The following is a 15,645-nucleotide window of genomic DNA, read 5'->3' as shown; positions in this document are numbered from 1 at the left end:
GACTTTTCCCATAAAGAAAACGGACGGATACAAAAGCGTTGACAAACTGTTAACCTTTTATTGTAGTCCATAAAAACAAAACAGCAATGATAAAAACAACAAGGTGGTAACCGTAATATCCCAAATTGTAAAACAATAGACTGTAAGAAATTAAATTAACTTAAGATTGCCATAATTCTCAATAACATCCCATTTGTACCTCAGACTTGTGGAGCTATTGCATGTCCGTATTTGGAGCAAAGAGGTTGAGAGAGTCCCCGAGGAACAAAATTTGCGGTGCAACTGTCCAGAAAGTGAATGAGGAATGTCGAGGTGCTGGTTGGGGGTTGTGAGCAGAGATCCCAGGTGAGCTCACCTGGCTTTGACAGGTGGGTGATGGGGAGAGGCGGGGCTAGGACAAGGTAACACGTCACACTGATCAAATACAAAAAAAAAAATTAAAAGTGTCTTCACTTTATGGATATTTATTAACAGTCTCTCTGGTGAAACAGAGCTCAGTGTTACGGGCAGTCTGCAGTAGAGTTGCACATCAGTATGCCCCGTTCCACACACACACACACACACACACACACACACACACACACTCTCTCGCTCTCTCACACACACTCTCACTCTCTCTCTCTCTCTCACACACACATATGCCATACGCACAGAGCACACGTGAGGACGTTATAGCTGAATAATAATAATAAAAAAAAAAAATCCACATGATTTCCTACAACGTGAAAATGAGCACAATAGAATCCCTTGAATTCATTAACAATCCAAAAATTACTCCAAAGCGCCTGTATACCTCCAAACATGCGTCTCTTCCTCCCGTCTAGCCGTTTTTCGACGTCATTGATACACGTAAGTTATACATACACACATTTTGACCCTGCTGGAAGGACAGAACTAAAACCGCTCGGTGGGAGCTGCCCGCAGTTCAGTCACAAAGACAGTGCTCAGGTTAGAGGAGGAGTTAAATGTGAATTTCCCAGGAGAGGAGGAGATAGACCTGTTTTCTAGAAATAGAGTTAATAGAAGTGATTCTTCCATTTCACTCCTATCCTACCTCTATCGTTCCCAGTCTCTTCGAATGAGAGCCTGGCAGCACAGCTGTGATGCTCGTCTGCGTCCGGAGATGGGCTGTGGGTGGGTAACATGGTGGCTGTGGGTGAGGGGGCGGGGTCAGGGGCGGGGTCGGCTGCTACATGGCGGGTGGGCGAAGTGAGGTGCGACTATCCTCAAATCAGCAAAGTGAGACACCTGGTGAGATCGATGTGCGAGTGGGGGGGGGGATTGGTCAGCGCGGCACCTGCATCTGCTGCGAGGTCTGCTGTGACTGGTTCTGCCCGGTGACCTCGGGGCCCCGGCTGGCCAATCGGCTCAGGATGTTCCTCTCGGACATTTGCAGGCGCACGGCGACGGGGGGTATCCGGGCGATGGTCGCCGGGAGACGGGTGACGTCCGCCTTCATGTCGCTGAGCAGCTCCTCGAGCTGTTTGAGCACTGATGACGCAGAGGAAAGAGCAAACCGTGAGCGCCATCGTAACTCAAGCACACGCAACGGCTTTTCAATTCATTTCAAAGTCTTGTTTGGGGAAATTCAAGGACTAAACATTTGCATGTTTTGGGTGAGACTGGTCAAAAGTAGGGATGTCCGATATTATCGGCCTACCGATATTATCGGCCGATATTAGCATAAAAAATGTATATCAGAAAATATCGGTATCGGTTTTCATGCCGATATTGTTTTTCTTTTTTATACAGGGGAAGTCTCACTGAGAGCAATGCTCTCTTTTTCAGGAGTGCCCTGTTCACATTCACACACACACATTCATACCTGGAAGCTGACCAGTACAACCACAGTCTGATCTGCTGGCCACTGAGCAGCTCCACTGGAGCGGTTGGGGGTTAAGGGCCTTGCTCAAGGGCACCTCAGTGGTGGTAATGAGGGAGGGGCAAGCGCTGCCTTTTCACTTTCCCCACCCAGATTTATCCTGCCGGTCCCGGGGATTGAACCGACGACCTTCTGGTCACAAGCTCGCTTCTCTAACCGTTGGGCCACCACTGCCCCAATAACACTTACAACTTTAACACAACATGCATATTATATATTAAACTCTTCAGCGACATTAAGCTACATTATGTAACTTGTTACCTGAAATTTTGGTTAAAAAAAAAGCCCGCTTATATCGGTATCGGTTGATATCGGTAATTAAGAGGTGGACATTATCGGATATCGGTAAAAAAGCCAATATCGAACATCCCTAAAAAGTAAACATCATAGCGGGGAAAAGAAATCTTGTCAAGTCAGGAAATCATGGTGAAAATCATTATTTTCAATACTGCTGCTATATATAAGTTTCAAGGAGCCCCAGTTATACATCAAGGTACACTGCTCAGATCCCCCATTCCTTACCTTTGTGCAGTACTGCGTTGGCAGGCTTGTTCCCTGACATGGACTCTTTGCTGAGGTGTTGGTGGGACTCGGCCAGACACTCCACCTCACTGAAGCGTGTGTTGAGGGCCATGGAAGGGTGGGCCGGGTCCTCTGACATGTTTAAATAGGCCGCTCTGCGCAACTGCTCCTCGATCACCAGCGCCTGCTCCAACAACTACACAGGGAGAGAAAGAAAGACAACAGATGGACAGTGAGAGAGAGTAGAGACAGACAGAAGCTGGGTTTCCATCCAAATGTATCGCAACTTTTAATCGAATTTTCAGAAAGTCGGCAAAATAAAATGCGAAACAACGCGCGTTTCCATCCACTGCTATTTTGCGAATTATAGAGCTGTCAATCACCTGGTGTTTGAGGCTGTCTGAGCTGCTGATCAGCTGCTAGACCCGATATACAGCTCTGTTAAACACATCTAACGTTATTCATTTAAAAGTTTCTCGATGATCTACAAGTAGGCAAAGGTACCATAACGCCATTTCTGGATTACCAGGTGCGACTCGGCGAGCATAACGTTATAATCCACGTTATATATATATTGTGTGTAGGCTACACGGATGTCATGTTTTGCAGTGATCAAGGCAAACTGCCTGGTTTTTGAATGGAGAGACGGAACGGAATATCGCTTCATCTGTTTCCACCGCACGTTTCGCATTTTCCTTTCATCGATACACCCGACTTTTCCCGCCTCCCTCAAGCGCGAAAACTCTTTTAACACATTCCCTGCCAACAACGTATGAACACGTTTTCAGAATCCAGCTGTTCCCTGCCAACAACGTGTTTACACGTTTTTGGCATCGATTTTTTTTTTTTGACGGTGGGTTGTGCATCTAAGCCTTTTACATCTCTTATATAATTATTGGAGCCACCGAACGTTTACAACCCATTCCACCGACCCACTAAGTGGCAACAGTGCTCTCCTTGCTAGAGAAAGGAAAGCATTTTTTTAACTTGTCAAGCCATTCTCAGCCCAGCCATTCTCCTTTTCGCGCTGATTGCTGGCGATGCGGGATTGCAAATTTACATAATAGATTCAGCCGATCTACTATGATCGGGTGATAGATAACAGGTGGAGGAACACACTTTGAAACACGCAGCATAAATATGACCAGAATCGCAAAAGCTTCTCTCAACCAAAACTCCAAACAAGCGAGTCCATCCCGACTTCCTCAAACAGCGGCCGTGCAGACAGGCCAGACAGGCACAGGAGAGCAGCAAAGCACTGACTGGTGACAAGCTTGTCCGCCCACGGAGGGCGGAGTTGAAGCAACTCGAGAGGGAGGGAGAGAGAGAGAGAGAGAGAGAGAGAGAGGGAGGGAGAGCGAGAGGGAGGGAGAGAGAGAGAGAGAGCGAGAGGGGGAGGGAGAGAGAGAGAGAGAGAGCCAAAAATGAATGGTTAAAGTGACAGTTCCATCCAATTTCACAAAAAGCCGTTTATCTCTGAATATTCTTTTTCACGCTAAAACCATGCTGTATTCAACTGCTAATGCTTACATAACTACTAACTCTACAAACTAACTCTTTTAGACAGAGAAAGTACACATTCTATTAGTACTTTTGAGATATTGTATGTTCACAAACTCCAAGCTGAAACGAATCCTCGGCTCTTATAAAATGAGCCATAATCCTCAAAAAACGGCTTGGCAGAAGCTACCTACAGCAAAAAAAAACGTCTGGCAGTCAATGTGTTAAGATATTTGGGGGTGTTTGCGAATTAGGCAGCGTTTCCACTCCGTTTTTTAACGGGCAAATTGAAATTTCGCATAAAAACAGGTGGACGGAAACCCGACTAGACAGACAGACAGACAGAGAACTGTGTGAGAAGGCTCACTGCACCTTGAACCTGCGCGCCAGGAACTTGTTCTTGATTTCCAGGAAGTTCCCCCGGCTCATCTCTCCTTTGAACGGCTCATTGAGGATGGCGTACTTCGCGTCGTTCTGCACATCCTGCCAGCGAGCGTAGCCGTGTCTGAGAGACGCCAGAGTCAAGTGTCACAACATCATCCTCTAATACGGGTCAAGACGGTGAGGCGGACACACATTTCAAACGTGTGGATGCTAGGTGGCTACACAGAGCTACCACCCCCACAAGAGCCTGTTCTCCCTGTTACCCTCAGGGAGGAGATACAGGGTCCCAAAAGCACGCACAAATCGCTTGAGGGACAGTTTCTTCCTGCAGGCCTCGAGACTCCTTAACATAGACAAATAGTGAAGTAGCTGTACTGTACTGTACTGTAGCTGCTACCATTACGTATGTCTAATGTTTAATTGTATGTTTAATGAGGTATATGCTATTTGCACCTGTGCAAACAGAATGTCAATTATGTTTAAGTATATTTAAAGTATGTACATGACATGTGCACCTATGTGCAGTGAATATGTCACTGTCTTTGACTTGTCTTATCACTTTACTGCCTTATTGCTTGTTGTTTCTCTTGTTTTACTGCACCTATATGCCCTGTTATTTTGCACTATGTTGTAAACGGAGTCCACAGCACAAGAATTTCACACGTGATACTTGTACTACGGAGTGACAACAAAAATCTTGAATCTGTAGGTCTGCACAGCGTTATAAATCGGTCTCCTCGGACTATTGGTATTCCTCACTAGATATGAATGATTAACCCAACCCAATTTTTTAGTTGTCAGACCAATACATGCTGGTTATCATTATGCATCGGAGAGCAGATTAACAATATGCATGATGTGGACAGACTATTCAATGATAATTTAATATACCCATGCCTTGGTCAACTACAGCTGTGCAATTCTTAACTACAAATATTCATAATTCCAGTTGAATTTCTTACGTTAACTCACCCTGCAATCTAACCTGAACACTGTCATCCCTTGAATGAATGGATGGATAAAGCCCTTGGCACTAACTAACTCTTAATCCACTCACTAAGGCCATGTTCAGACTAGGAGGCCAAATCCGATTTGTGAACTTTAGTGACCTATTCATGATTCTATCCAGATTGGTTTGATGAGTCTGGACGCTCCAAGTCTGATTTGTGTCACTTGTCCCAAACCACATATGGAGGTAGTTTCCAATCTGCTTTCGACTGATGTGACTTCAGTGTGGACGCGCTGATCACCCAAATCAGAGTGTATTTTGCAGGGGGCGGGGACTTGAAGAGCAGAGAGCAGACATGCAAACACACTGCCAGAAACATTGTATGTTGGCTCATTGTATCTCGACACACAGATCAGATGTGTGGCAGTGCGGACACACTCCCAAATCAGATTTGGGAAACCAATCAAGATAATGATGATTAACGAGTTTAGCAGCAAATCGAATTTGCCTGTAATGTGAACATGGCCTAACTCACTCTTAATCCACTCCAGCGTCGTCTTCATTTTACCTTTTGGAAAACCCCTCAGCACTAACTTACTAACTCTTAATCCACTACAGCTCCTTTTATCGTTCAAATAAAACGTTCTCTGAGAACACATTTCTGGCAGCATTTTTTTTTACTTTTCAAGTGGGCCTTGAGTCGGAAAAGGTTGGTAACGGCTGCTCTAGTATGCAGGGGTGGCAATCAGAAACACACACAACAAGCGCAGCGCCCCCCCCCCCCCCCCCCCCATCAATAGCCACTAATCCTACCCGCCACTCGAATCCCAACTCCCTAGCACCTTCCCATCCCTATGGCCCCTTTTCCCTCACAACCCCCCAAACACCAACCATATCCCCCTAGCCACTATTCCTATTCACCCCTCCAATCCTGACTCTCTACCACCTTCCTATCCCAAGCTACGGCCATTTCCCCACTAAACATCCATGAGTGACTGACTGGGTGACTGTCCTGACTTTTCCATCTCATGATCCCGGCTGGTCCAGCACCATGGTAAAAAAAGGAAAACAGCAATCAAGAGCAAGAGTTGAGTGTCGGAAAAAAAAAACCTAACATTCTCAAGAACCCGCTGAAATATCCTCCTCCTGAGTTTGGCTCAGTTAGTGTGTCTGAAAGGATACTGTATGATGCCAGCCAGCAGCCAGTAGTCGTGTCGACGGTGCCAGATCTCAAAGGTCTTCTTGGTGACAGTAGCCGCCCTCTCTTCATTCTGCCACAGAGAGTGAAGCTCTGCAATGGAGGGCAGAAAAGTCAAAAGGCAGTGATTGAAGAGTGTGGGGGGGGATTCTGCGTGTGTGTGTGTGTGTGTGTGTGTCAAGTCAAGTCAAGTTTATTTATATAGCCCTAATTCACAAGCATGTCTCAGAGGGCTTCACAGAAAATATGTCTAGCTAATTCTAGCTGACACAACAGTAGCAAATTAAGTTCAAGTTCAAGTTTATTAGTGTCCCAAAGGGCAAATTGAGTTGCAGCATATAGACATACAAATAAGAACACTGACAAGAAACAACACAAGTAGCATGTTAAACATGTTACATGCCTGTAGTTAGAATAAATAAAAGGCTAAATAAAACATCAAGGACCTTGTTTGTGACACACAATGACCGATAATGTGCAAAGTAGCATTAAAGTGCACAGCGATCAGTAAAGTGCACAGCGATCCGTAAAGTGCACAGCGATCGGTAAAGTGCACAGCGATCGGTAAAGTGCACAGCGATCGGTAAAGTGCACAGCGATCCGTAAAGTGCACAGCGATCCGTAAAGTGCACAGCGATCGGTAAAGTGCACAGCGATCGGTAAAGTGCACAGCGATCGGCAAAGTGCACAGCGATCCGTAAAGTGCACAGCGATCCGTAAAGTGCACAGCGATCGGTAAAGTGCACAGCGATCCGTAAAGTGCACAGCGATCCGTAAAGTGCACAGCGATCCGTAAAGTGCACAACGATCCGTAAAGTGCACAGCGATCCGTAAAGTGCACAGCGATCGGTAAAGTGCACAACGATCCGTAAAGTGCACAGCGATCGGTAAAGTGCACAGCGATCGGTAAAGTGCACAGCGATCGGTAAAGTGCACAGCGATCCGTAAAGTGCACAGCGATCGGTAAAGTGCACAGCGATCCGTAAAGTGCACAACGATCCGTAAAGTGCACAGCGATCGGTAAAGTGCACAGCGATCAGTAAAGTGCACAGCGATCGGTAAAGTGCACAGCGATCCGTAAAGTGCACAACGATCCGTAAAGTGCACAGCGATCCGTAAAGTGCACAACGATCCGTAAAGTGCACAGCGATCCGTAAAGTGCACAGCGATCCGTAAAGTGCACAGCGATCCGCAAAGTGCACAGCGATCCGTAAAGTGCACAGCGATCCGTAAAGTGCAGACACGCAGCGACCGGTAAAGTGAGGTAGTAGAATAAAGTGCACAAATGGCCAGTAAAGTGCACAAAGTAATGAAAGATAAATCAATAGTTAAAAACAATAAAAGCAATAAAACAATAGAAACCATAAAATCAATAGAAACAATAAAACAATACAAACAGCGGCGGAGGCTGAAAGTAAAAAATGATAATAAAACACTAAACCATCATTAAACCACTAAACACTAACACTTTACTAACACTAACAATTACAGAATAAAGATAACATTCTGAACAATTGATAGAGAAATAGAGAAAATATAGAAATATAGGATAGAGCAGAGGAGAGAGCAGGAGAAGGGAGGAGAGCAGGGGGAATGTGAGAGAGTGATGGGGTGGGGAGGGAATGGGAAAAGCTGGAGAGTATCCACCTTATTTCTAGCTGCCATGATGCCTGATGGCTGCTTCTTCCGCTTCCGGTGTCATTTTTTACACTGTTTTAACGTCTATGAGGATTTTACAGCAGAGCCATTCTGCTCTACAGCCGTGTCGTTCGGGTGCTGGGATAACGTAATGCATTGTGGGTAGTCGGCTACTGTGGCTAATGCTAGCGGCTAGCGTAATAGTTACTTTACATGGCAGTAAAACGCCACTGAATGACCAAATTGATTTCACTTTTAACCATTTCGAGTAACACTGTTTCCATACGGACCCGCAGCGTTGGTTAGTTGTTTACAACGTGACTATATTTATAACTTTTATAACGGACTCCAGCTTCCGGTTTATAATTGGGGTCTCCAGCCGAGGCTGCAGAAGAAGCCTGCGTGACTCATTGTTGCAAGCTGCAACAATGAGTCACGTTAAACCGGACCTTGTTCCCACAATCATTTTTTACAGTGGGGCATTCAAAAATAAGGTGGATAGGAGCAGGGGAAGGGGGAAAGAGGAGAGAGCAGGAGAGGGGAGGGGGGAGTGTGTGTGTGCACACGTGTGTACCTGTGAACCCTCCATCAGCAATGTTGAACATGAACCTCTGCTTGGAGGCCTTCTTCTTCTCTTCGATAATGTTAACCAGTGCTGCTGCAGCTGCTGCTCCTCCATCTTTGGTGTTCTCTCCATTCTGCAGCTTGCCAGACTCCTCCGTCTTCACCACCTCCTTCACCACCTCCTTCTCCTCCTTTTGCTCTGAGGGAAGAGAAGCGACAGAGATGTGAGTGAGTGAGCGCTGTACGACATGGGAGTCAACACGCTGCCGACAAAGATTCACACATTTTTTAAGACACCCCGTTATCATGCAGATGTGTGTGACATTCAATTATGCCACCTGTGAAATTGTTCAAATCTTAAAGCCCCCCCTCCAGACAGTTGTTCTACCTGCTTAAAGGAACACTCCGCCCATTTTCAAACAGCTTTGTATCATTAGAACATCAGTAGTATATCAGAAAACTGTAAACGGTTTTGAAGTCTGTCATTTAATTTGACAGTTATTGAGTGTTAAAGTGTGGACCAGTGACATCACTGGTCCACACTAACTCAAATTAATAACTCATTAACTCAAATCAACTCTCAATAACTGTCAAACATTCTGTCATTCATCTAGTTTGACAGTTATTGAGAGTTGATTTGAGTTAATGAGTTATTAATTTGAGTTAGTGTGGACCAGTGATGTCACTGGTCCACACTTTAACACTCAATAACTGTCAAATTAAATGACAGACTTCAAAACAGTTTACAGTTTTCTGATATACTACTGATGTTCTAATGATACAAAGCTGGTTGAAAATGGGCAGAGTGTTCCTTTAAGGGTTGGTGTTCTATTGCAGATGTTCTGTATTACATTACATTACATTACATTACGTCATTTAGCAGACGCTTTTGTCCAAAGCGACTTACAATATCACAATTTGTCAACGGTACAGAAAACCACTATGCAACACAATCAATGACAGCTAAGATATTTTGATAGACTAGCACCATGTAGGAAGTAGTTTGAGAAGGAATAAGTAACATGTAGCATTAGTCGTTTTTTTTTTTTTTTAATAGATGTTAGTTCAAGAAGGGCCCAGGTGTAGCCTGAAAATGCGAGTTTTTAGTCTCCGCCGAAAGATTGGCAGTGATTCGGCCGTTCTGACCGAAGGGGGGAGCTCATTCCGCCATTGAGGGGCCAGGGACGAGAAGAGTCGCGATCGGGACGGGCGACTTTTGAGCCCACGTAGCGCTGGAGGAGCGAGGCGATCTGGACGGGTGGAGGAGCGGAGGTGAGCGATGAGAAGTTTGGAACTTGACCATGGACTGCAGATAGGAAGGGGCTGACATGTGGGCCGCCCTGTAGGCCAGTACCAGTGTCTTGAATTTGATGCGAGCCGAGATGGGAAGCCAGTGAAGGTCACGGGAAGAGGGGAGTGACATGAGAGAATTTGGGTTGGTTTGGTGTCCCTGTATATTTCTGTATAGTCGCACGTCGCCCGATTCTGTGCTAATAATACACCGAGGAGATAAACCCGAAAAAACAGCGCAAGTCAGGCGGGAAACAGTATCCCTCCATAGCTTACAGTAGCTGCTAAGAATACCTCCATAGCTTACAGTAGCTGCTAAGAATACCTCCATAGCTTACAGTAGCTGCTAAGAATACCTCCATAGCTTACAGTAGCTGCTAAGAATACCTCCATAGCTTACAGTAGCTGCTAAGAATACCTCCATAGCTTACAGTAGCTGCTAAGAATACCTCCATAGCTTACAGTAGCTGCTAAGAATACCTCCATAGCTTACAGTAGCTGCTAAGAATACCTCCATAGCTTACAGTAGCTGCTAAGAATACCTCCATAGCTTACAGTAGCTGCTAAGAATACCTCCATAGCTTACAGTAGCTGCTAAGAATACCTCCATAGCTTACAGTAGCTGCTAAGAATACCTCCATAGCTTACAGTAGCTGCTAAGAATACCTCCATAGCTTACAGTAGCTGCTAAGAATACCTCCATAGCTTACAGTAGCTGCTAAGAATACCTCCATAGCTTACAGTAGCTGCTAAGAATACCTCCATAGCTTACAGTAGCTGCTAAGAATACCTCCATAGCTTACAGTAGCTGCTAAGAATACCTCCATAGCTTACAGTAGCTGCTAAGAATACCTCCATAGCTTACAGTAGCTGCTAAGAATACCTCCATAGCTTACAGTAGCTGCTAAGAATACCTCCATAGCTTACAGTAGCTGCTAAGAATACCTCCATAGCTTACAGTAGCTGCTAAGAATACCTCCATAGCTTACAGTAGCTGCTAAGAATACCTCCATAGCTTACAGTAGCTGCTAAGAATACCTCCATAGCTTACAGTAGCTGCTAAGAATACCTCCATAGCTTACAGTAGCTGCTAAGAATACCTCCATAGCTTACAGTAGCTGCTAAGAATACCTCCATAGCTTACAGTAGCTGCTAAGAATACCTCCATAGCTTACAGTAGCTGCTAAGAATACCTCCATAGCTTACAGTAGCTGCTAAGAATACCTCCATAGCTTACAGTAGCTGCTAAGAATACCTGCATTATTGTTGAGATCTGATGGATTTCAAAGCTGATGGGCTTATCGGAAAGAGCTCGACTCAAAATGGTGAATAAGGGAATGTTTTGGCCACTCGGTGGCGTTTTGAGCCCGGCAAATAATGGTTACAGCAGCAGGCAGTGGGCTTAGCTAACACAGCTAACATCTAGCTAGTTAACATGCCAGCTCGTCCTCAGTCACAATCTAATTGTCATTACGTATGAATAGAACGTTCCATTGAGTCAGACGTCATCGTTCCATTTTAGCATAGTTAGTTATTCAACAAATATTTGGTGTTCCTAATTAACATCGTCAGGACATGAGTCAGAAACATATGAAATATCGACTTTAAGCCCTGAAGAAGACCTATAGAGGTTGAAACATGTTGGTGCTTTTAATAATTTAGCCACTATAATAAATAATAATAAAGGCTTTTAAGTATTTCCTTCCTCTTTGTTATTTTTCCATTTGGAGTGACTGGATTGTCCTAAAATCCTATTTCTCGTGTTCTCAATGGACATCACACATGTACCTTTCTTCTCCTCTGCAGGGGGACTGGTGTCCATCTTCTCGTCTTTGCTCTCCTCAACTGAAACAAAGAGAAGCACAGGTAGAATCACCCAGGAAAGAAGAAGGAATATTGAATCAGAGTCAAGTCCAAATGTCAGGCTCACCTTTAGTTTTGGCCTCGTCTGAATCCGCCTTGCCCTCTGAACTGTCACCCTTGACCTCTGCAGGAGTCTCCTTCTCCGCGCTCTCTGAAGACTTCTCCTCCGTCTCCTTGCTCGTGTCGTCGGACTCCTTCTCCTTGTCTGCCTCTCCGCCTCCCGGGTCCTCCTCCTTTTCTTCTTTCCTCACAGTGGGGTCTACTTCTTCTCTCTTTTCAGGGACTGGGGATTTCTCAGACTCATCTGGGATTTCGATAATCTAGGTGAGAGACGGCGAGGATCAGGTTAGAAAAAGTAGATCACAAATTCAAGAAAGTACAGCATCTGCTGAAAACTGATTGTTTAAATATATATATATATATATATATATATATATATATATATATATATATATATATATATATATATATATATATATATAGTATATATATATATATATATATAGTATATATATATATTTTTTTTTATTATTATTTGGGGGGGGGGGGGCAGGACAGGACAGTAGGCAGACAGGAAAGGCGGGGAGAGAGAGGGGATGACATGCGGCAAATAGTCTCTTAAAACAGACGAGTTGGCTTCCGCAATTTTCAAATGCTTCCGCCATACCGTCTGTAATACGTGGGGGAGAAGCATGCACCAACCGGAATGGGAAGCAGAAAGGCGGGTCTTCCGCTCATTAGTCCAATCAGAATCCAATATGCCGCATTCGCGGAACTCGGGGCTTCTGCACAATCGCTCCGAGTGGTAAACAAAACATAGCCGAATGCTAGCTTGAGCTCTGGAATAAGTGCACGTCTTGCACGAGGTTCCTCCAAGCCGCGGATACATCGTTTACGTCTATCAGGGTCTTCTTTCACCGGTTTCGTCGGCGTAGCTTCCATGGTAATTCTGTAGATCTAAGGCACTGCTAGCATTAGCAACCTGCATCGGTTTAAGTTTCCGGGGGGGAACATATTTTTCGTGGACACACGTGTCGTGATTGGTCGGATTCCGTCGAACTTCCTTCCAGTCTGAAGGTTTTTTTCCCAACTTCCTTGTGCATGTTCTGGGGGTGTAACGTACAGACTGTTTAGCTGCATACGCCGGATGTAGATGAGACAGTCTGTTTTAAGAGACTATGCGGCAAAGGACTACGGACCGGATTTGAACCCGGGTCGGCCGCGCGAAGCACCGAGCCTTTGTGGCACACGCCCCACCAGGTGAGCCACCAGGTACGCCCCTGAAAACCCATTATTATAGTCCACTGAAAACAACATGTACCTCTGGATCATCTGGCTTGGTGGTGGCTTTGCTCTCCTCTCCATCCTTCTTCACTTCTAACTCCTTGTCCTCAGATTTAGTCAGATCCTCTGAAAACAGAACATGTGTAAAAGACAGAAATGGAGAGTACATTTTGTTCACCTGTGTGTGTGTGTGTGTGTGTGTGTGTGTGTGTGTGTGTGTGTCTTTCTATCCTTACAGCAGGGTCAAATGTGTGTATGTAACTTTATGTATCATGAAGTTATAATGCTAGACAGGAGAAAGAACTGCATATTTGTGTGTGTGTGTGTGTGTGTGTGTGTGTGTGTCTGTACCTGGAGCAGGGGTGTTGGGCTGGGTGTCTCCAGGGGTCCCGGTGGAAGGGGTCTTGTTGGGATCTTCCCCAGCAGCCAAAGCTGCCGCTCTTTTCTGTTCTTCCAGCTCGGCCATCCAGGGCATGGACCACTGACCGTTCACATGCTCAAACTCCTGCACCTGTTAAGACGCGCACACACACACACAGTACATGACAGGTGACTCCATCAGTCAGCCAATCAGTTACTTAAAGCTGCATTCAGCGATGTTTTTGTGTTAAAATAGGTCTAACACGGTTATATATTCGCTTAGGAACCACTATTGTATCATGGTATCTGGTGTATGACATCACCACCACAGAGCCTCTCATTCACTAGAATCAGCTCTGAAAGATTTTGGGGTCGTCGCTAATTTCTATCCAATCAGAAGGCGGAACTCCCAAAAGAGGCGGGTCCTCTGTGCGCGTTCACATCATTGGAAGGTAGACGGCACAGAAACCAACAATGGCGGAAGCGCTCCCAGGCATATATTTAAGGCCATGGACCGTTGGAGAAATCTGAAGACAGCCAAGGGTTTCAAGTCCGACGCTGAAGTTGCATTCTTTCTTCTCGAAAGGCAAGTCTCGTTATGTTTTCTGCAGCAACGTTTGTTCTAATATGTGTTAAGCAACAGTAAAATGTGAAATGGTAACGTTACCGGTCATTGCGGGGACACCAGTTATGACATATAACGTTTTGCTTTATTTGCTATGTAACTAATGATAGTGTCATGGAGAAATGTGCTGCCTCGATGCACTGCGCGCTGCCGTGGTGAAGACGGGAGGGGAGGGGGGGAGTTCCAGAACTAAACTTAACGAAAACAGCCGAATTGGGCACATCGCTGAATGCAGCTTTAATCACTGACTAATTATTTGGATCAGAATAGGAAAAATGTATTCACTTGGAATAACCTATTTTGTGCTGCTTTGTAGTATTGTTTCTATGGTACCTAAATACATACCTTCTTCCTTATAAGTGACATGACACCGATGCGAGTAAGCACGTGTTGCCTTGACAACCCCTCGCGTGGGACGCCGTCGGCGAAGGTCTCGGCTCCGTCAGCCCCCGGCTCACACAGGTGCCGCATGAACAGAGACACATAAGCCCTGAGGATATACACACAGTACGGGAGGGGTGGAGAAACGTCAGCATATAAATACATTTGGAAAACACAGAAAAAAAATAGGAAATAATTCCCACTTCAACTCATGGTAAACATCTATTTTGTATATCTGTTAGCTGTGTTCACTGTCTCCACAGTCAACCTGTATAATGGTGAGAATCAAGGGAGCTGGAAGGTGGGTGCTGAGGGTGCTGCAGCACCCCCTGGTGGCAAGAGATGGGATTTTCAAAATTGTTGGATTTGGCTGTCTTGTGTTTATAACAGCAACAAAATGCATTGAAAAACAGCTTCCCAGCTCTAATCTTATTTCATACGCTCTCTCTTTAAAAGTGTTTGATTTTCATCATAATCTGGTTTTCCATAATAATAATAAGTTCAGTGTTTATGCCTGTGTTGCTGTCTGTTGTAGTGTAAAACGACTAAAGGGAGAGCAGGTGCTTACATGAAAGTGAGTGAGAAAAGGAGAAGATACTGAATAATGACATATAACAGTATAATTCTAATGTTAATTTAAAATGAAATATTCCTCTAAATATGGCTAAAAGTAAAAAAAAAAAGTCAAATTTTCTTCAGTCCCTTCCTTAGAGCACCGCCTACCTAAAAGTACTTCCAGCGCCACTGGTGAGAATTGATCATTTTGTAATCCTTGCAGGCATTAAGAGAGACTGATAGTCCTGTTAGTGAGTTAGCTGCACCAAGATAGGCTGCATGGCCTCTAGTAATACCACATTCAGAGTTACGTATCAACTAGGGGTGTCACAATATATCGTCCCACGAAATTTCGCGATAGTAAAACGTCACGATATGTATCGTTGAGATGAAATCTCATATCGTGAAAAAAAAAAAAAAAAAAATTTTTTTTTCAAAAATAGACAAAGAAACGTCTTTGTTTGTTGAAGTTCAATGTGTGGAAAGTAGTTCAGTTGAACAAGTCTCTGAAGAGACACATGAGAAGTTATACAGGAGAGAAACCATTCAATTGAGTTTCTGGCAAAACTGTTTACTTGACAGGAAAAACTGAAGATGCATAAAAAATAGACTAAGAAAAGTCTTGTTGTTTGAGTTTGAAGAAAAACTGA

At 44.6% G+C, this 15,645-nt stretch overlaps 1 protein-coding gene across 2 annotated transcripts in view; it reads right to left on the bottom strand.

Annotated features, from left to right (window-relative positions):
- Positions 1–50: 50 nt before the first annotated feature.
- chd4b (chromodomain helicase DNA binding protein 4b) overlaps positions 51–15,645 on the bottom strand; it is a 51,708-nt gene continuing 36,113 nt past the window's right edge. For both annotated transcript variants that reach the window (XM_083661360.1, XM_083661361.1), the window contains exons 31-40: positions 14,405–14,549; positions 13,426–13,585; positions 13,112–13,200; positions 11,858–12,110; positions 11,716–11,772; positions 8,648–8,836; positions 6,420–6,528; positions 4,277–4,409; positions 2,405–2,600; positions 51–1,491 (exon numbers count right to left, since the gene is read on the bottom strand). In XM_083661360.1, the coding sequence (XP_083517486.1) occupies positions 1,286–1,491; positions 2,405–2,600; positions 4,277–4,409; positions 6,420–6,528; positions 8,648–8,836; positions 11,716–11,772; positions 11,858–12,110; positions 13,112–13,200; positions 13,426–13,585; positions 14,405–14,549 (1,537 nt within the window). In that variant the 3' untranslated portion in view covers positions 51–1,285. The remainder of the gene's footprint in view (positions 1,492–2,404; positions 2,601–4,276; positions 4,410–6,419; positions 6,529–8,647; positions 8,837–11,715; positions 11,773–11,857; positions 12,111–13,111; positions 13,201–13,425; positions 13,586–14,404; positions 14,550–15,645) is intronic.

The sequence above is a fragment of the Poromitra crassiceps genome (assembly GCF_964638095.1).
Source record: "Poromitra crassiceps genome assembly, chromosome: 26".
Classification (NCBI taxonomy): Eukaryota; Metazoa; Chordata; class Actinopteri; order Beryciformes; family Melamphaidae; genus Poromitra; species Poromitra crassiceps.
This window is presented reverse-complemented; position numbering and strand designations above follow the sequence as displayed.